Genomic DNA, 22,216 nt, shown 5'->3' with positions numbered 1-22,216 from the left:
GGCAGCAAAGTGAGTGTGGTTGGAAGATGGTTTTGTTTTTGCCTCCTTCCCTCCACCCCATTGTCCTGAGCCTTCACCACAGAACAATACCAGTAGCCAATTCCTTGGCCCGGAGGGTAAAATGCAGGAGCACAGAGAGCCTTAGTGTTGGGGAATTGATGAAAACAAGTACAGGTTGAGCTGCCAGCCTTGTGCTTACACTCTGGGAAGTGAGGGGAAACTTTCTCTGTAAACCCCTAGGACTGGTGGGTTGTAACCAAAGAAGCTTGCTTTCTCCCAATGCTGCCTCTAAGAGTTTAAAGGGAAGACTCCTGTGAAACCAAGGGCATGGCTGCCGGAATGGCGGTGAATAGATCAACAACAGTTTTGTGGTTTCTGGGATAATCTTTTCCCCTTACCTTCAGCACGCGTGGTTGAGCACAGACTAGGGTTTGACCTTCTGCACTACACCTTTCCTCCAAAGCAGCTGATCCCTCCAGGAAGATGTGAAGTTGCAAGTCAAAATAACTAGATACACAAAGAATACAATGATCGTACAGGAAAACCTATGCTGAGCATAATCTGAAGGAGAACTACTGAGCTAAACACACCTGAATTTTAAAATAAACACGAAAAATTTACTCTAGGAGGTGGGGGAAGATAATGGGTGACACGTATCAATAAGAAAAAGCCATTAGTAGAGACCAAGTAAAAATATGAGAAAGGAAAAATATAATAGTCACACTAAAGAACACCATAAATGAGAAGGACAGCCAGAAGGTTATGAATGACACATGCATTAGTGAGTTGCAAGACCCTATTGAGCAACTTCCCCAGAATGCAGCATGAAAGAATGGAGTTAAGATAGACAAGCCAAGGAGTGGCTAAGATTGAGGTGAAAGAGCTTAGGTCAGAATCATAAAACCTCCAAGAGAGAGGAAAAAAAAAGGAGGAAATAGTGGAAGAAATAAAGACCAGGGATTTCTCAAAACTAAAAGAAGAGATGGAAGTCTTCAGATTATAATGTTCAGTGCCTAACAGGAGAGAAAGCAACACATTTCTTAGAGTGCTCAGAGGCCAAAAGCAGATTCTCTTCAAAGAAACAATGATCAGAGGGACATCCTGCTCCCAAGAGCAGTATAGGATATAAGAAGATCAACAAATAATGTAAATTAGTCTTGAAATCATTTGAAACCTAGAATTTTATATCCAGCCAATTTTTCATGCAAAATGAGAACACAATAAAAAAGTATTCACACACATATGAAGGCTTAGAAGTTTTATCATAAACACACACACACAATGAGAAGTTGCTTTAAGGTAGTATTTAAATAAGAAGAGAGACAAGGCTAGGGTGCATAGGAGACAGAGCCAATAAAGGTAGTCAAATACCTTGGCAAAATTTATGTTGTCTTAAGAAGATAAGATGGCTGGGGGCACCTGGTTGGCTCAGTCCATTAAACATCTGCCTTTGGCTCAGGTCCTGATCCCAGGGTCCTGGGATCAAGCCCAGTTTTAGGCTCCCTGCTCAGTGGGGAGCCTGCTACTCCCTCTCCCTCTCCCCCTGCTCCTGCTCTCTCTCTCTCTCTCACTCTGTCTCAAGTAAATAAATAAAATCCTTTAAAAAAACAAAAACAAAACAAAGAAGAAGATGAAATAGCTTGGAACTAAATAATAAAAGAAAGGACACACACTGTACCTTAGAACTTAACTTCCAGACAAGTGATAGCACTTATATTGGGGGAGAATAGATTCTAACATTTTAAAAATCATGAACATGAGAGTGGGTCTTGGTAACCCAAAGCCAATGACCATGACAACAAAAATTGATGATGTAACTTTCAAACCAGCATAAGAAATAAATCTTTCTTGAAAAATCAAGAAATCTGAGAAAAAGAGAAAAAGAGACAAAAAATACTATAAATGAGAAATATGATCTAAAACGGCAGAAATGAAGTCTTAATACACCAGTATTTACAGCAAATCTAAGAAAATGAGAAATCTAACTCTAAAGATCTTTATCAGAAAACAAAAAGTTAAAAACCCAAAAAACTAATAATTTAGCTCAAGTAGTTTTTTTTTTTTTTTTTTTAACAATAGAGTCATTTAAGACCAGAAATAAATGAAGTAGAACACAAAAGAATAGAGAAATATCTTAAGCCAGATTTCCTAGAACAGAGGTCTGTCAACTTTTCTGTGAAAGGTTAGCTAGTAAATATTTTTGGTTTGGCAGGTCACATAGGATGTTTATTGATATATTTGTTTTTCTTTTTCTTTCTTCCCTTCCCTTCCCTTCATTTCTCTTTCCTCCTTCCCTCCCTTTCCTCTTCTCTCTCTCTCTTTTTTAACAATCCCATACAAATGAAAAAGCACTGTTAGCTTGCAGACCATGTCAAAACAGGCTGCGGGCTGAATTTGACCTGTGGGTTGCACTTTGCCCTCCTAGAAGCAGAGCTGGAAAAAACTGTTCAGGCACACTCATTCTTTGGTGTTGTCTTGAAGGAGCGCTCTGAGGAGGAACAGAGTGAAGAAAGCAAGAAAGCAGGCCAGGACAGAGAAGCAAAGCAAGGATGTGCAGAACTTCAGCCTGGTCCCCCAGGGAGTTCAGAGCATGAATCGTACCAGAGAGTCCCACTTGGGATTTCGTGGTGCTCACATGTCTGCAAGTCACTGGCTGTGATTACCTTGGGGAGGGTGTAGAACTCCAGGAAGCAGGGAAGGGGCGATGGGGGACTGTGGCAGCCAATACTCAAGGGAATCTAGAAGATGGGTACACCAGTCTGGAAAAGAAAATCCACTAGAAGAACATGAACAAAGTTAAACTGGTTTCTTTGGTTGGGGCGGGGGAAGGAGAAAAGTATTAGAAGCAAGTAAAATATGGAATAAAAAGAAGAAATGTCTATATACACATTGAGAATTTTAAGTCCTAACAATTTCAATACACAGAGAACCCCCTATCTTATGCAAGTTGTTTGAGAAAAACAGAAGAAACGTAAAAGCTGATGTCACCTTTTAAAGCTAAAATAATCCGGATTCCAAAACCATGTAAAAATAATAGAAAAAAATTATTGGATTCTTTCATATTTGAATGTAGATTCATAAAAATAGTAGCATATGAGATCCAGTTGCATAATTACACAGAGGTCAGTGTGCGGGGCTCCAAGTTCCAACCCCCCAGTCACTGGTCTTTCTGGTGACCGGCCCCAACCTGAGGCTCTCTAGAGAGGTCCCATTCTAAGTCATCTCTTTAGCATAAACTCAGGTAGATAAAAGGGGCTTGTTAAGAGTAACAAATAAACCCATCCCCACTTTGGAAATTCCAAGGATTTTAGGAGCTCTGCGTCAGGAACCAGGGACAAAGAACAAGCACATTTCTTATTATCCCATACCATTCTTTCTTCTCCTCGTCTGATTATCACCTGCGAATCTATGGACACAATTCCATTCATGGTCCATGAACTCAGTGCTGTGTACTGAGTACTGACCCAGCCGTCTAATAACACTGTTTCCACATCTTGTTTTGAACACAGCTCTGTGACCCTGGGTAAGTGATTTAATCTCTTTGGTGCTCATTTCCTTATCTCTAAAATGGAGGTGCCGGTTCCTACCTGTGGGTTTCATGCTAGATACAAAATTGAATTATTGTCAAGATTGCGTAGAGTGCATGACCCACAGTAGTTGCGGCCAGATCATTGCAAAATGTCAACACACTCAATGTCTGGGTTCCAGTCTTTCACAATCTTTTGTTATGCTCATGATAGATCTCTACTAAATACGACCATAAAGATTCACGCAGTCACCCAGCAGTTACGTATGTAGTGTACATAGTGCAGCATAAATCATTTTCCCAGGCTATTGATGAATACTCTTCATGCGGCACAACCAAAGGCGTTGTTCAAATAAAGATAAGACAAATTACAGCACTTCCTTTATCCAGTCCACCAGCTCCGTCATTCAATATTAGGAGATTAGATAAATTGGACACAGCAGTTTTTATCGGAAGCCCTGTTGGTTAGTACTCAGTGATTTGTTGTTTTAAAAATGTTTTTTAATTGATTTGGTGAGTACTATTTCTAGCATGATGTTATATAAATATATATAGGGAGTCCCATTCTGGATTAGGTTCTTGGCCAAATTATATGGCAATTTCCTCCTATAAAAGCGGAACTACTTCTAAAGTTTCCACTTGAATTTACATTTACAGAATACTTGGCAAGCAAAAACTATTTTACTATAGTTTTTATTTTTCAAATTTAAGCACCTTAATAATAAGAGAAATAAAACTACTCTTTTTTTTTTTTTTTTTTAAACTGCTCTTTCAAAGTCTTCTTAATCTGGTCCAGACACTATCAGTGGGAAAACATGTATTTCTTTATAATCAAGGTGGGCTATTTCACTGTTCTTTTTATCATTTCCTCTTTCCCCAGGTGGCTAAGTAGTAGTCGTCTTTTTTTCTTTTTTCTTTTTTTTTTTTTTTGAGGGGGAGGGACAGTGGAGGCGGAAGAGAGAATCTTAAGCAGGCTCTATGCCCAGTATGGACCCGGATGTGGGGCTCCACGCTGAGCTCCATCTCAAGACCCTGAGATCATGACCTGAGCCAAAATCAAGAGTCAGATGCTTAACTGACTGAACCACCCAGGTGCCCCAGTATTCTGTCATTCTTAAAAATCTAGGCAAACAAGCGTGCATTATGACCACTGCATAATCACTTTCTTCTCTAATCTCATGAGTGGAAAATGGGCAAGGGAATAACCTATCTGTGGTAGATTTCTTCTTCAGCTTTCTGACAATGGCCAGAGCCATATACATCCTACCCCACTGGATGATGGTCTTATAATGTTCTTCCATCAAGTGGTAGCAGTCTACGTTCCCTCCCCTTAAACTCAGACAAGTCTTTGTAACTGCTTTGACTAACAGAATTTGGTGGAGAGCCTGTCATTTAAGAGACGGTATGGCTTACACCGGTTCTGTCTCTGTCTGTCTGCACTTGCCTTTGGAACCCAGCTGCCATGTTGTGAGGAAGTTCAAACCACACGGAGACATCACACAGAAAAATTGACTGACCACAGCCTCAGCTTAGGTTCCTGCCAGCAGCCAGTATCAACCATCAGGCAAACCTTTAGATCAGAGCTACCCACAGAACTTTCTGGGATGGTGGAAATTTTCTATGTGCTAATACGGTAACTTACTCCCTTATGAGGCTATGGAGCAGTGGTAATGTAGCTAGTGCGAATGAAGAAGTTGATTTTAAATTTTACTTCATTTTAGTTCATTTAAATTTATTTATTTATTTTTATTATTATTATTTTTAAAGACTTTATTTATTTATTTGACAGACAGAGATCACAAGTAGGCAGAGAGACAGGCAGAGAGAGAGAGAGAGGGGGAAGCAGGCAGAGCAGAGAGCCTGATGTGGAGCTCGATCCCAGGACCCTGAGATCACGACCTGAGCCAAAGGCAGAAGTTTTAACCCACTGAGCCACGCAGGCACCCCTCATTTTAGTTCATTTAAATTTAAACAGGTACATGTGGATAATGGCTGCCATGTTGGACCATTTACCGTCACTTGGTTGTAGCCGTCAGCCTTTGAATCTTCCAGCTGAAGCAACAGACTTCACGAAGCAGAAGCAAACCATCCCCACGGTGCCTGCTCCATCTTCCTAATTCTCATAAGCCCTGAGAAATAATAATTGCTCATTTAAACTACTCAGTTTGGGGAGTGATTTGTTACAGAGCCATTGATAATGATACACTGTTTCTACTGTTCACTTATTTTTAGTTTTCCACAGTAAATAAAAACGTGCGGGCCTTTCCCATCTTTTAAAAGCCCTCTAGCTGTGGTTATGTGTCTCTGGTCTTCATAGCCAGGTTTCTTGAAAGAGTCATCTACACTCACTACCCTATTTGCAGCTTATTTACTAGCCAATACCTATTAGCTCTGGATAAAAACAAAGTCACAGTAACATTAGTTAAGGCTTATTTCTCCCCCTTAGAAAATGCAGGACTTTAGTATCCCACTCTGTCTTCATGGCCTCTCCTACCAATCTCTGAGCAAAGCCCACCCTGGCAGAAAAAGTCAGAAAAGGGGGTCCTTTGGGCCAAGAAATGGCAAAAACATTTTTTCCCCCTTTGGGAATGGACTATGCATGGCCCTCGATGAAATGCCAATGGCCTGTCCCAGTGTGTGGCCCAAAGGCTACGGTGAAAGCGGCTCTTTCAGTTGGGGTCTTTGTCTCCTTCTCTCCATGGGGTTCAGAACCAAACATGGTGGATGGCTGGGCCAAGAAACAAAGCAGTCTTCTCCATGTACACCTTCCGTCCCTCTACATGCATCCCAACATCAATGCACAAACCTCCCTTCTACCCCTTTGCTCCCCTCCTGAAACTAGCCTGCCCACCAGCCCTCAAGTGTCATCTGGTGATCCCAAAGGAACTTTATGATGGCACAGTAACAACAAGTCCCAAATGCTATTTTTGCCCAAATTAACCAGACATCTGGGTGGGGAGTGTGATTTAGGGTTTTGATTTCCAAGAACATACTACCTCTATTACACAAGTGAGGAAATATTTCCATGACACTAGTTCTCTAGAAGTGGGGTGGGCCACCTTCTCTCTCCATTGGGGAAACCCAAGTTCATCCCATGGCAGGCTGAAAAAATGCTCAGAAGGCCTGGAACATGGTAAACCATTTTATACCCAAAGACATCCAAAGGTTAAACAAGGTGCATCAAGATTCAACTATTTGCAGTTCACTCTGGGAGTGCATGGTTCAATATTGGATACATTCCAACCCAGTAAGAAAGAACCAATTTATAATGAAGCATTCTAATTTGTATGGAATATCCCAAAGTATTACTTATTAGGTAACTGTATTACTGTAGCAAAAGTATTACTAATTACTGTAACTGAATCCAAATAAAACATCACACACTTGTCTGTCCCTGCCCCACCCCCACCAATCAATCAGCTTTGGAACACCAAATTAATAATTGCATTGGTTGCTAAGCAGGTTATGAGTTTTCACATTTTTGGTCTGGATTGAAAAAACCCTGAGGTATTAAACCGATTAGAGTTTTGCAAGAGAAAAGGAAATACTATTTTTCCCAAGATGACATTCTTGGATATCACTGTCAAAATATTGTGTGATAGGAAAAAAATTGTAGGAATGATTAAATTTCTTGTGTGTTTAATGGATTTTTCTTTTTCAGCATTAACTAGCATAAGTCCTTCTCAAGATTTTGTGAAGCAGATCAATTTCCTTCCTAATTCAAATAAACATTCAGTCCTCAGAAATTATACTGACATTTGCTAAAACTCAACATTCTATAGAAAATACTTTTGTAAAGATCATGGATACTTTTATATTTATAATCAAATGTATCTGGGTTTTTCTAGGGCTTCTGATATAAAGGTGGCATAGTGAAAACTGTGTTTAGAACACAAATTTGATAATTTAAGAAACTGTCCAATTAGCATTTTCAATCTCTAACTTGGTAACTGATTCTTCTACGGAACAAAGCTAAAAGGAATTCCCTGTGCTGGTTTCTCACTTGAGATATCTGGGTGTGGTTTATTTTCTTCTCTGACTGGAACAAAGATATTCAGGAAAATCTTTTACAACTAAAATTCTTTGTCTTACAAACAAGCTTAAGGAAAAAAAAAAAAGCAGTAGATCAAGTCTGGCTTAATCGTTTGCTTATACTAGTGCATATACTGGATTTTTTCCAGGTTAACAAAAATAAAGCCTCAGGAAAGATATATGCAGTAGTATATTTAAGCTACTGGCTCACACATTTTAATGGCTGAAAGTATATAAAAAATACAAAGGCGGAAGAAAAACAGTAAGCAGTTATGAAATGTAACAAGGTTTTTTATTCTTTATTAGTTTAAAGGAAGCTAGAACCTGATAACAATATGCCATATATGGTTCAGAACCAAACAAAGGCCGCTTAGTTATTTATTTTGCATTTTCTCCTTTTAGGAAGTGAGAAAAAAAAAAACAGTTCTATTGGCACTCAAGTGTACTTTCAATTAAAATTCCCATAAATTAGAAAACATCTCATTAAACAGTGGAAATGGAAAAAAATGTTATTCAGAAAAAAACTTTCTTAAGTGTGCTGGTTTTCTGTAATGCCTTGGGCTGTCGGATAAGCCTTCTAAGATCACTCAAAAAAATTATTCAACCTCTGTGTTCATGTTGATGATAATATATAACAGTGTCTTGTCCTTTGATGTAAATAAGGGGAAAAACCTCAGACTTGCTTCGATTTGAATTGAACCCCCCGCTCCGCGAATTCTGCCATTTGCTCATGTCCCACACAAATAAAGAGACGCAGCTTAGAAACGAGGGCCTTGCTGCCATTGTATTTTTTCTAATTAAAATTCAGAGTATTAAACACAGTTGAGTACATCCATGCAGACATGACACACCGTTATCACACACCGGAAGCCAGTATCAACAGCACTGAGCAAAGGCTCATCTCATAACATCATTAAGATTCATTATATGCTACAGTTCAAAAAGGCTTTGTCAAAGCAAATAGTTATGGCCTGCCAGAAATGCACAAATAGAAATTTATATGAAATTGTTCTTTCTCTCCTTTTTTCGTATGGGACTCTAGTTGCAGTCCCAGGATTTGGGTTCAGAGCTTAACTGGAAAGCCTTCCAGTTTCTTCAGATTGCAAAATGTCACCCAAACGGAATATTAAAAAAAAAAAAAAAAAGTTAAGTGAAAAATATTTGAGTAACTAGGTGGGGGGATGGTGATCAAGCTTAAAGGCTGTGTTGGAATCAAGAAAGGTGAAGTTTCAGAGAGTGTGAAGGTAGATAGAACTCATGAGTCACAAGGCGGAGTATTTAATTTGGAACAAGTCAAATAAAGCATTGCTTTCTTTTCCTTAACAACCTTTGGTACTCTTTATGTTAAAACCTCAGAAAAGAAAGCTCTCTCATTAAAACATTTTTTTTTCTTCTTTTATATCCTGCTGAGTGAAGATGCCTGGGGAGACAAACTCTACATGGTGGCTTTCCAACTGTGGTCGTAAGTTACGATGTTATCTGGAGAGTCGACGGTGAGAATTGACTCCTCTAGACCCGGTACTTTTCTTTGCCATGCTCATTGATCACGCATATGTGCTGAAACAATAGATGATTTAAATGACTTGGTTTCTCAACAAAATAGGAGGTGCAGAGAATGTAATGCAGTGATAACAGAATGTCATCTTAAAACTGGTTATTGTTCATTCAAATTACGTGTGCGCATTTATGTGTGTGCACGTATAGAAAATCTAAAGAGACCCAATCAAATGCTTGAAAAAGTTTCATCATTGTTCTGGTTTTGAGCTCTATTATGAATCTGGCTCCCTGGGTCACAAAGTGCACACAATTGGTCCACTTTAGGTAGGATGTTTACCTCTAGATCATTCAACAATTGTCAAGGTCACACAGCTGAGGGGTCTACACTAGAGGTCCATGTATTTATGTTGACACTATTTCTCCAAATGGGGAATAGGAACTGCATGCAACCGTAATTGGAATTATGAATGAAAAGTGCCCAGAATAGTCCCGATACAGAAGATACTCAGTATGTGGCAGCCATCATGACTACTATTTTAATAATTTGTTAAGTTCGTATAACTGTTAAGTTCTTGTGAAAAGGAGGTTAGGGATTTGCATGCATGACTTACATTCAGATCTCTGAAGTATTCATTGTAATCTAAGGCATAACCCACCACAAATAAGTTTGGAATCTCAAATCCAACATCTGAGGAGAGAGAGAGAGAGCAAAAAAAAAAAAAAAAAGGAATCAAATGAGTAGAAAGTCACCATATGCTAATGTTGGCACTTAAACTGGAGGATCTTTCATTTAAGCAGAAGCAAGTGTGAGAGAAATGATAAGGAAAGCATAGGATGAGTCCAACGGGTCCTGGACTAGGCAGGTAGTCAGGTGACTAGGCAGGTAGTCAGGTAGACAGGTAGACAAGCAAACATACGAGGAAGGATTGCTGTACTCCTACCACACAGAGCTGAGAAAGGGCTCAGCCAGCTAAGGGGAGATCATGAAGTATGTGTGAGTTAGTCATGGAGCCCCCTGGTTCCAAAGCGAGCAGTATCCAATGATATAATGCCAAAGGAAATACTTGGAAGCATAAAGTGCAGTTCACACAGCAGTATTCCAATCCTGTACTACTTGACTAGGTACACAGGCTGTTGCCACTGGAAGCCATTCTCCCACTGTGCTCAGTGCCCTCAGCTGGACAAAGGCCTGGGAAGCCAAACCTGGGATACCAGATGACAGGAAGTGCGATTGTTCAGTTTGAGGAACAGAACACTAAGGGTTATTCTAACACTAGTCTTTGAATCCAGGAGACAGATGATATGAATTAGCTCTCTATCTCTATTGTGGGAAGAATGGGAGTAAATGGATTTAAGTGCAGTATGAGGTACTTAGGTTAAACAAAGGAAAAATGTCTTGAAAGGTAGGTGATTTTTGTGGAAAAGGATCTTTAAGGAACAGGCAGTAGTGGTCCTTCTTCACAGGTCTTGGAACAGAATAAATGTGCCTATCATCCAATGGTTTTTTAAACTCTTTTCAGTTTTTTTGAATCTGTTTGTTTATTACAGCATTGCAGATGAGAGAGGAACTCAGTTTTATGAAACTGGACTTCGGTATAGCCAATGGACTTAGAGCATGGAGAAAGTTGTTCCTCTGGTGACATCACTACCACTGTGATTCCTATCACCAAAGATGTTTCACATGGAGTAGGTAACTAGCTCCTGCTTGTAGGAAGTGCCAGAAGAGAGGGGCTTACTTTCTAAAGGATTGCATTATAGGTCACTGATAGAAACCCCCTTTGGTCCCTCCACCCTGTACATTTTACCTTAAGAAAAATAATAAAAGAGGAGAAGCTAGAGCAGAAGAAAAGATGTCAGAGCATATAGAAGATGTCATTGAGCATACGGGAAAGAGTCAGTTACGAGAAAGGAATCAAAAGTATCAAGCCTGAGAAATCCAGGGAGAAGAAACAGAGATTCTGAACCAGCTAAAACAGTATTAGTAAATCCCAGAGCACCCGGGCTGTCACCATAGTAACGACATCACAGGGACCAGAACAATGCCTACAGTAGGCATGGCACCTGGGATTGGCTAAAGCCAGTTCCGAAGGTCAAACCTCCAGAGCTGTCGGGGAGGGAAAGAAGGACATTGGATCAGTAGATGAGGGGGATGGTTAGGAATCAGGGTGACCTATGTCCAGCTGGAAAATGGGTGCATTTCCTACACTTCTATTTGCACTTGGCAGATGTTACTTATAGACATAGTGCAAGAGCAAGACAGTGATCAGAACCAGACTGACTCCAGTCAATACTGACTCTCCACTTACGGCAACGTGACCTTCCCAAACCATTCAACCTTGTTGTGTTCAATTTCCTCAGCTGTAAAATGGGCATCACAAGAGCAACTACTTTGGACAAATGTTGTGAGGAGGAAATGTGTTGATCTCTGTGTTGCCCTTAGAAGAGTGGAGGGCCATGGTGACCTCTTACTGGTGTTATCAGCCATTATTTTATTCATGTTGTTGCTGTCAGTGATGCAAATAATCTGTAATTAGTTGGCTAGATCTGAGGCGAATCTTTCAACTTCAGTTAAATTTTCTCTGTGAGATCTTCCATGATTTCCTTCGAAGATTTCTGTTTATTAACTTTGCCTAACCTTACTGCAACCAGAGTATATTCTCCAGGCCAGGACCTGGACGGGGACATGCTGTTGGTTCTATCTGCCCAGCACGGATGAAACTTGTTTTTAGAATAAAGAGTCACTTGTGAAATGTCATTACCCGTTCATAGCATGCGTCTCTTGCTCTGATGTTTTTTCAGCTTGCTGATGAGAACCACAGCCAAATGATCCCAGAGGCTTTAGAGCAAATGTAAGTTATAAAAATCAAGCTGAAGTCTGCCTATGTGAGTGAAAAAAAAGTCGCCTCTAGTGTTAGAATAATAAATAATCAGGCTGCTTGTTTATTCTTCCTGGCATTGGAACTATTCATATTATGGGAAGGAGAGTAGCCAAGTGCCCTCTATGAGCCAAATCCTCCAGGACATATGAAGTCAAGTACAAAGATGATATATAGAGATACTTCCTCGGCCAATTCTCTGCGTTATTGAACTTTCCTTTGAGGGTGACGAGAGAGGTGTCTTGAATTTCCCCCTTTTGCATGCTAAAATTCAGGCTTGCTGAAGGTTGGCATTGAGCGTTGTCTGGTGAAAGTTCCTGGAAATGGTAAGAGGATCCCTCTACCTTCCTGGTCTGACTGACAGGGCCAGTGGCCAAGGCAGGGATCCTGCATGTCAGCCAGTCGGGTGGGGTCAAGTCTCCCTCTACCCCCCTGAAGCCCATTTGCTGAGTTCTTGGGCTTTAAGGTGCTATGGAAAACCTAAACACGAAACTATCCATTGCACACAACAGAGTTTCTGTGAAAAACGTGAACTGGGAGATTAAAAACTCTCATTGTAAAGGGTTCTGTCCTGTTGTAAAGGGTTCTATCGGCAAGGCTGGGGAGACCTCGGGAGATCTGTGGCACTATCAAACCTTTCCAGCTTCTGCATCACACGGAATGCTGGCAAATAGGAAACCAGACATTCTTCAACACGAAACAACACCAGCCAACCAAATAAGCAACCAATAGAAAGCAAACCCACTTACAGTCGGGTCTAAAGCCGTCACTTCTAGGTGTTCTCTTCACCAACAAACTAGCATTAAAAAAAAAAAAAAAAAAAAGGCGTTTAGTGATCCAGATAAAACTTCTGGGAATTGCAAATAGAACCGAACATCATTAAAATAGGTATCCCTCCTCCCCCACTTCCCCGAGCACATGGGGCACCATCCCAGCCCCCTAATTCATGCTCTTGCTACCGGGGCACCACATCAGTGATTCTAGATAAAAGAAAGGGAAAGGGGCGCTGGCATCAGGCTCCGCCAGCTGCTCCCGAAAGCCGCTAATGGAGGCGCAATAACGAGAGGCTCAGACACCCAGCAAAGCATGTCCTCTTCCCCTTCCTCTGTCTCGGGCTGGCACTCAAATGGGCTATTTGTTCAATGTGGTCGAGCCATAACACCCCAGGGCAAAGGGTCACTGGTTTGGAAAAGACTGCTCTCTTTGGGGACAACCTCCTGTATTAGGGCCCCTCTCGGGCTTCTTTGGACACACAGAAGCATCAATGACGTGAGTGTCCTACTCACCTGGCGACCTTCACCATGTTGGGCTTGTACTTCTCTATGCTACTGAGCAGCGCCCTCATGGTCTTCCCAGTTCCAACGACATCCTTTGCAAAGAAGACAGACACGTTCAGCTGGGCGCATTTGGATGGCATAACAGATTTTGCATCAAGACAGATGACTGTATGCCTTATTAATAATGCATCCTAATTAGAATTGCCATCAGATGGAGTCAAAGTAGGAAGCGGGGTTGGTTCCATTTTTTAGACAGGTGCCTCTCTTGGAAGCTTGGCTTAGGGGAGTATATCGGTGAATATTTCCTCTTGGAATCCTTGAGCCGTGTTGAAATCTAAGTTTGGCCTTTGGAGAGCCTGTGGGGCTGCTCACTGAGCACACTGGGACTCGTGCACGCGCATGCAAGGACCAAATTTGGCCCCGAGGTTATGTGACACAATACAGAACGCATGAATTTTCATGGACGTGGGATGTACATCTGAATACACTGAATGGATAAACGCCTCCCCCTTGCCCTCCCCACTCAATAGGGCATTCTGTGGCCGGGAAGTGAGATGTGTCTGGACGGCAGCTGGTGACAGCCTGTGAATTCTGAGGGTACGAGGCTGCAGTGAGCCTCGGCTCATCTCTGCTGATGAGCTGCTGCACAATTAGAGGAGAATGGGCAGCAGAAATGTATTGTCCTTGGGACAGAAATCAGCTGTCAGGAGCTGATTATCAAAACAACAGGTCTGAATTTAGCCAGGGTTGGGCAATTCGCTTGGCTAGAGGGTTTACTTCCTGGCTTAGGTCTGAGCCGGGAGGACTGCAGATACAAACGGAGCACACAGGCAATTGTGTAACAAAAGCTTGAAAACAGCTCTCTTGAATTCCTGCCAGTTGATAAGACAGGCGTGCTCTTGAAGGAAAAGTGGCCATGTGCTGTATTAAGTCCGCTGCTTCCGAAGGACCCGTTCTCTCCCATTTTTCTTTTTTAGCAGAAAACGAAATTAAATTATAGCTTTCTCTTGGATTGCCATTTAAAAATTGATTGTATTTATGACTTGGTTGCTGAAGGTAGAATTGTTTGAAGTCCTTAGGGGTCATTAGCAAGAACACTGACTCAAGGGTGAAAAGAGTTCAAACCTTGGTTTTGCTATTCCATATATTTGGTTCTGTTGGGCTAGCTTCCTCTTCTGTAAAAATGTCTGATTCGCACATCGGTAGAAGAACCAATGTAGACGGGCGTGAAATTAGACATAAAAACGGATAAAGTACTACAAAACTATTATTCCAAAGCTTTTATTCTAAACTGTTTCAGGCCACTGATTCTAGTTAGCTCTTAGGAAATCTGGAGAGCCATGTGCACAGTGGAAATTCAATAAATCCTTGACCAATTGGATAATAAGTTCTATATTTCAAAACTCACCATTAGATTCTTTCAACTTCCCCGTATGGATAAAGAAAAGTCAGCTTACCTCAACAATGAGGACGTTCTGAAATTAAACAAACAAAAACCAACGCAACAGTTATTAAGAATACGATGCAAATCTGGCTCACAAGACAGACCCACATTTTTGCTTACAGTTAGAAATTTCACAATTTGTTTAGCTGGTCCTCCCCTACCCATCTAACTCAAATGCTCGGTGGTCATGTAGGTATCTCAGGTTCATGTTAACAGTCTCTCTGCAAATATTTGGTGAGGTTAGCAGGGTCATGTCAGATCCTAGACCTGTCTGAAGACCTATCTACAAGGTCACCCCATGTCCCTAATTCCGGCAAGCACCCCATCCAAGCATTCCTTGGCACACAAAGTTTATAAGAGGGACACAAAGTTTACCAGGAAAATAAGCCACATAAACTATGTTGTTAATGGAGACAGCGCTCTGCGGAAGGATCATATATTCAGCTCTGACAGTCCTGTATTCCTGCATAGCTACCGGTCATTGGGGATTCTGTGTTTACTCTTGGATTTTCAACCCCGAGGAAGGGTTGGACTAGGGAGAGCTCTATGAATCGCCTGGTTGATATCTTAAGAAGCATGGTTGGGTTCCTTGTTATGTGCTCTCAAGGTCTACCTCTCCTTCTCCCCTAAAAACGCTGACTATGTTTCATTTCAATTCCTGTTTGATACCTGTCTTCCCACCAGAATATAAGCTCCACGAGGATGGGGATCATGTCTGTCTTGCTTACTATTCTCAGTCCCTAGGGCATATAGAGCTGCATATAGATGCTTAGCAATTATTTACTGAATGGAGGATTAATAACTGATGACACTGATTAATGAGTTAAAACCAACCAATTAAATGGATTAGTAGTTATATGTCAGTACTGTCGCCCGAATTAAAACACGACTGTGTTAATATGACATTGCAATGAACTGAAGGGTGTGGATATGATGTAAAGTTGTTTTCCTTTGGATGACTCTTATTTCTCCCTGTGATTCATATGATACTTTAAAAATTCTATCAAGCCTTACACCTTAGGAAGCTCATTTACGCCTAGTGCAAAAGAGATTTAAGTAATGAAAGTGTTAGTCAACCAACCAAAACCATATTTACTTTATGTACCATGTGCTTCTTAGAAGGAAATATCTTTCTGGAACTATTTTCCTCTTAGGTATAATCATTAAATAGTCATTTAGTCATTAAATACATTTTTAAAAATTTTATCTATTTTTTGAGAGAGAGAGTGTGTGTAAGGTAGGGGACGGGTATAGGGAGAGAGCCAAGCAGGCTCCTTGCTGAGCACAGAACCCAATGTGGGGCTCGATCCCAGGACCCTGACATCATGACCTGAGCAGAAGTCAGATGCTTAACTGATGGAGCAATCCACCCCCCCCCCAAATTAAATACATTTAAAAAATCCTAGTTTTATCATTGAAATGTAAGCTTATCTCATCCACTTTTAAAGTAGGTCATGACCACAGTATCCTCTACCCTAAAAGTCCCAGAGACAGAGGAGTCCCCTTGGTATTCTGAACACATTTGCTATGTTCTTAGCCATTATCCCACGACAGTTACTTAGGATGTGCATTTTTAGTCTGATTGAGGCTTACCAACCATGCTTGTTAACCAACCCAAATACTTGGAGAATACTTGGTTAATTTAATTCCCTAGCTCATAATCTTTTTTTTGTTTGTTTGTTTCAATCTTATAATGAAAAACTCTTTAAAACTCTGTTAGTCTGCCTTCTTGCCTAATTAGATAAAGTGCACAGAACATAATTAAATTTGTTGTTTAAAAGCTTGGAACCTTGCAAAGCAGGAGTCATCTTTGAATGAATTAGCTTTAACTGTAAGATATAGTGGTGACTGGGAAGTGGGACTTAAATGTGTACTAATCCAGAAATACATGATAAATATTACTTAAACATATTTTAAAATCAAGGAATGCATATACAGATTCAAAATCAAATAGAAAAGTCTAAATATTTTCTAAATGTTGCTGTGTATCTAACTGTAAAGTATTTAAAAATGCTTATGTACTTTATATTAAAGTTATCATGGCATTCTATATTATGCATAGCCAAAATATTATCACACCTAACAGAAATGACAAGAATCCTTTTATTTTCTGTTTTTCATTTTTTCTAGTTTTATCGAGGCATAATTGACATACACATACACATAAACTTCTACACCATATAAGTTTAAGGTGTACAGCATGATGGTTTGATTTATGTATATTATAAAATGATTACCTCAAGAAATTTAGTTAGCACCCATCATCTCACATAGATACAGTAAGAGAAGAAAGCAAAAAAAGAAAATTTTTTCCTTATAATGAGAACTCTTAGGATTTACTCTCTTAACAGCCTTTGTATATAACATACAACAGTGTTAGCTATAGTCATTGTACTGTACATTTCATCCCTAATACTTATTTATCTTATAACTGAAAGTTGGAACCTTCTGGTCACCTTCCTCTGATTTCCCTACCCCCAACCCCACCCTCTGCCTCAGGTAACCACAAATCTGATCTCTTTTTCTGTGAGTCCAGTTTTTGTGTTGTTTTGTTTTATTTTAGATTCCACCTGCAAATAAGATCACACGGTATTTGTCTTTCTCTATCTGACTTACTTCACTTAGTATAATGCTCTCAGGGTCCATCCATGTTCTCACAAATGGCAGGATTTCCCAGTTTCTTATGGTGGAATAATATTCCATCATGTGTGTGTGTGTATCACAACTTCTTTATATGGCAATAATTTCTTAATATCATATATAAAACTTAGGACATATTTAGATTGCCCTAGTTGTCTTTAAAATGGCCTTTGTAGCAGGTCTGGGTAATTAAAGCCCATGTATTGGGTCTTTAATTCTCTTTTAATTTAAAAGTCTCCTTTACTTACTACTATTTCCCAATTTAATAATTTTAGACATTATCTACTTACTATATTATATAAGGATAAGAATTTTGTTGTTTTACACTATCTCACTTCTTTTTCCACCCCCCGGGGTAGATACTTTGTTATGACTGTATCTTCTTGTACTGCTCATGTTTTTTCCCACTACAGAGTCAAGTAGTATACTATAATTACGTTCCCTTTTAGTTTGTTTCTTTCCTTGGAATTCCTAATTGTTTTCCCTGTCATCATCCATTGTCTTAGACTGCAACAACCCTCCTTTTCTTTATTTTTCTCTTTCTCTCTTTCTCTTTCTTTCTTTCTTGGAAGGATTGTTATGAAAAAAAATTAGTTAATTATGGTTTAACTATATTTCTCAAAGGATTTTGGAGGATTAAAGAGGTTAAGTGGGTTGATAAAATCTGTAACAACATAAAGAACTTTCTGAGTTGTGTATAGTATTTAAAAAATAAAATTATTGGGGCACCTGGATGGCTCAGTGGGTTGGGCCTCTGCCTTTGGCTCAGATCATGGTCTGGGGTCCTGGGATCAAGCCCTGCATCAGGCTCTCTGCTTGGCAGGGAGCCTGCTTCCCCTCTCTCTCTGTCTGCCCCTCTGCCTACTTGTGATCGCTCTCACAAATAAATAAATAAAATCTAAAAAAAAAAAAGTAAAATTATTCAGTGGGTTCATAAATGATGGTCAAGGGAATACTGATATAAAAAAACCCATCTGCTACTGAAAGGGGGCTATGCAGAAATCTAGAATTCTTCAGTGAGTTAAATAGAGTAGTCAATACAGATATTTCTTTTCCTTTACAGAACATCACACTATTTTCAAATTCTTTCCTAAGTAATATGTGCGTTTATTGCCCAGATTGTTAGAAACCTACCTGTTGTATGAAAAGTTCACTTCCCAAAAAAGCAATACCTTTAGTACCTTTGGAAATACAGAACAAATAGCTCAAGAGTACAGAGAAAGTGACTGCCCCAACTTTGGAAACATTTTCACTACCGTCTAAGAGTACTATTCTCTTTACATTTTAACATAACAGAATTAGCTACACAAAGGGACAAAGACAAATTCATCTTCATACGATTAGCATATAACATGGAGACCGGTGGAAACGATCTTCTGTTTCCATTTCCACAGAAATGCCTGTGGAACAAATCAACAATTTTGACCCCATTTCTTTCTCTAGTCTGTTATACTTTTGACACATTCCCTCCATTATTTTTCCTTAACGATGTACAATTCCCCCTTAACTGAGCTATAATTAATGTCTACTGCTTTTAATTTTGCACCAAGAAATTTTCAAAAATCCCCTCTCTCTCTTTTTTTTTTTTTTTTTTTTTTTTTTTGGAGTGGGCACCCTTAGCAATTTTTTCAGGACAAGCTGTGCCTCTTAAATGCTTCCAATCTGATAACTCCCATCACTGAATCTGAGATGTCTGCCAGTTACTGTCTTAGTCATCTCATCACACCTAGCTCATTTCCTCCTGGAAAGTAAGTAAAATTTGCAACCTGGGAGGGCCACAGGCAAAAATTCTATGGGGGTCTCTCGAGTGTGTCCTTTCGTTGCTATGGTGCAATCCCGATGGAAGCTAATCACCTCAAGTTTCCTGAAGATAAAGAAAGAAAAGAAGAAAAAGAAGAAAAGAAAGAAGGAAGGAGTTATACAAATCTAAGTGATTTTCTTAAATAGGTTATTCCCACTTTCAGTCTTTTAAGATACAGACTGATTAGCACACCACAGGCTAATGGCAGCGACACAGTTTTGCAGTTATGGTCACGCCCAGCAGAGGGATGGCAGTAATGCTGATGGGCTCATTGTGGGTGCGGAGCATGGGTAGGAGTGTGAATATGAACCCCACGAAGAAAGGAATGCAGTGCAGCATTTCACTTTATGTGATAATTCACAAAATTGCCAGAATTATCAGTTGGTGGGCATTTCCATTATTGTTCTCAGCCTAGTCAGATGCAATAAAAAGGAATGATTTAAATAGTTAAGGCAGCCAAGGAGGAAATTTGGCAGGTTCTGACGCTTCATTCTGGCATTCGATTAGAAACTTATTTGGTGGAGGAAGGTGGCACGTCTCCTGAAATCTTGCATTTAACCTGCACATCTGTGTTTTCCTGTTGCCAGATTTGGGTCTGCCTCCATGCATTTGGTTTTATTCCACCCCTTTCAAAGATTTCCCTTGAACATGAATAAAATCTTCTTGCTTTAATGGATACACACATTTTATGAAGTGCCAGGATTAAATCAACTCTGAAAAAAAATCACCCAGAGAGCACGTTGTGCAGACAGCTTGAACACACCGAGGAAAACGCTTTTAAACACTGTGAGCCGACGAGGCCATTTAACTTAATCATTGAGGGTTCCCTTTATTCAATAGCCATGACCTATTTAGAACCATGACTCAGCCAGCTTCCCTTATGGGTTTCCTTTTCTTTGCTTTAAAAAGAAAGAAAGAAAGAAAGAAAGACAGAAAGAAAGAAAGAAAGAGAGAAAGAAAGAAGGAAAGAAAAGTAAAAAGAGGAGCCAAGAAAGAGAGAAGTCCGTGGGGTTTGTAGTCTCTTTTCTGAATATTTTAATCCACACATCTTTAGAGAATTTAAGAAGTTATGGAGTACAGTTATGGGGCTTATAATGTATGGATAATTATATAGGTAAGCTATGTCCCCATGTTTTTAAAAGTTCTTTTATAAACAAATTTGATAAAAAAAAAAAATCTTTCCAGGGTTCCTGGGTGGCTCAGTTGGTTGAGCATCCGACTCCTGATTTCAGCTCAGGCCATGCATGATCTCAGGGTTGTGAGATCGAGCCCTGCATTGGGATCCACGCTCAGCCAGGAGTCTGCTTGGGTTTCTCTCCCTCTGCCTCTTCCCTCTGTCCCTCACCCCACTCACACACTCTCTCTCTCAAATAAAGAAATAAGTCTTTAAAAAAAAAAAATCTTTTCTAACTCTCCCTCCTTCATTTTGTCATTTAGCTCTGCTACTGCTCCTTTGGAAAGCGCTGTGCCTTCTCCAAGGCCCCTTCTCAGCTCCTGTGGTTCTAGTGCCCGTGTGTGCCCTGTCCATGGGGCCTCCTGACTAGTTTCTCTGCCTGGAGTCTCTCTCCCTCCCTCAGTTACTCTACCTTCCTATTAAGTTCACTTTCCCGAAACACAGCTTCTTGTTTTTTTTTTTTTTTTTTTAAGATTTTATGTATTTATTTGACAGAGAGAAATCACAAGTAGATGGAGAGGCAGGCAGAGAGAGAGAGAGGGAAGCAGGCTCCCCGCTGAGCAGAGAGCCCGATGCGGGACTCGATCCCAGGACCCTGGGATCATGACCCGAGCCGAAGGCAGCGGCTTAACCCACTGAGCCACCCAGGCGCCCCTGAAACACAGCTTCTTGATGTCATTTCTCCTCAAAAACGTTTGCGACTCCTCTTTGCTTTTCTGAGCGAGTTAAATGCTTTATTGAGACATTTAATATATTCTACAAACCAAACCCAATTTACATTCTCAGTGTTTTAAAGCATTGTTTCTCTATTTTGAGCTGATTTCCTTGGGTCACGTTGGTCTGCTCTGGTCCTCCGGCTCTCTCATTTCCTTCCTTTGTCCCTCATTGTGCGATTCTCTTCCTCCCTCTTCTCAAGCGTTTTCTCTCCCTTTCCCCCAGGCTTTCTGTTCCCAAGCGAAACCACTTCCACTTGTGAAGACAGTCACAGTCCCAAGGAATCATTCCTTCTCTGGATTTCTTTAAGGGCAAGGAAAGAATGTCGTGTGGGAAGACTCTTGAAGTTCTTCTCGGGGTGCCGAACGTTAAAAAAAAATGTACAAGTTGATGGCGGTGTAATCAGATAATGATAAATGCAGCTTCAGTGTAAATGTATTGATTGAAAATTGTGTAATCACGTTGTAAGGGAGAAGTTGGCTGATGGCCTCCAACAACCCTTCCATCCCACGCAGCTGTTTACTACGACTCGACTTCGCTCTACAACCACTGAAGAAAGTACCCACCTGTTGTTGGGCACCTGTTCAAGTTTGTTTTTCTCCCACCATGCTGGTGTACATTCTGCATGATGGAAAGATTCTGGAAGGCCTCTGAAACATTTTTTTCAAGTTCTCTCTAAGTCTTAATGCATAGCCTCTCTCTGAAAGGCTGAAGGAAAGGTGAACAGATAAAGCCATATGAATGCCTTCATCTACTTAAGGGAAAAGAAATTCCGAACGTTAAGTGACACTGTTTTCACTCGTTCATCTTCAGGTGTGCAGCATTCGCCAACCCAGTCCCCAGGTTGAATCTCTTAGGACGCTAAAGCCCTTCTGCTTCTCCAAGACAACGCGCTCTCATTTGACTCATTTCTCATTCGGCTTAAACCCAACTTGCTGGCTGATGTGTCCTTTGTTCTGGCTAATCGGACTTTTTTTTTTTTTTTTTTAATTTTATTTAGATAGAGAGTAGGCAGAGAGGCAGGCAGAGGGAGAGGGAGAAGCAGGCTCTCCACTGAGCAGGGAGCCCAATGTGGGGCTTGATCCCAGGATCACAACTCGAGCCGAAGGCAGCCACTTAACTGACTGAGTCACCCAGGTGCCCTGCTAGATGGACTTCTATTTACTGTTCCCTCCGACCATGACCTCCCTTTCCCATACTTCATTGAAAACATCTTTCTGGTTTCTTTCTAAGAG

General features: G+C 40.5%; 1 protein-coding gene across 4 annotated transcripts in view; it reads right to left on the bottom strand.

Moving 5' to 3' along the window:
- Nucleotides 1-5,461: 5,461 nt before the first annotated feature.
- The window catches only part of PRTFDC1 (phosphoribosyl transferase domain containing 1), a 94,205-nt gene continuing 77,450 nt past the window's right edge, over nucleotides 5,462-22,216 (bottom strand). For 2 of the 4 annotated variants that reach the window (XM_004757623.3, XM_013058940.2), the window contains 5 exons: nucleotides 14,666-14,683; nucleotides 13,218-13,300; nucleotides 12,681-12,727; nucleotides 9,667-9,743; nucleotides 7,832-9,115 (listed from right to left, as the gene is read on the bottom strand). In XM_004757623.3, the coding sequence (XP_004757680.1) occupies nucleotides 9,068-9,115; nucleotides 9,667-9,743; nucleotides 12,681-12,727; nucleotides 13,218-13,300; nucleotides 14,666-14,683 (273 nt within the window). In that variant the 3' untranslated portion in view covers nucleotides 7,832-9,067. Of the gene's footprint in view, nucleotides 5,656-7,831; nucleotides 9,116-9,666; nucleotides 9,744-12,680; nucleotides 12,728-13,217; nucleotides 13,301-14,665; nucleotides 14,684-22,216 lie in introns of those variants that run through there. The other 2 variants (XM_004757624.3, XM_045084967.1) reach the window with 2 other exon arrangements.

Source organism: Mustela putorius, unplaced genomic scaffold (assembly GCF_011764305.1).
Source record: "Mustela putorius furo isolate JIRA1106 unplaced genomic scaffold, ASM1176430v1.1 tig00000827_pilon_pilon_pilon, whole genome shotgun sequence".
Classification (NCBI taxonomy): domain Eukaryota; kingdom Metazoa; phylum Chordata; class Mammalia; order Carnivora; family Mustelidae; genus Mustela; species Mustela putorius.
Note: the sequence above shows the minus strand (reverse complement) of the source record. Positions and strands in the feature narration are given on the sequence as shown.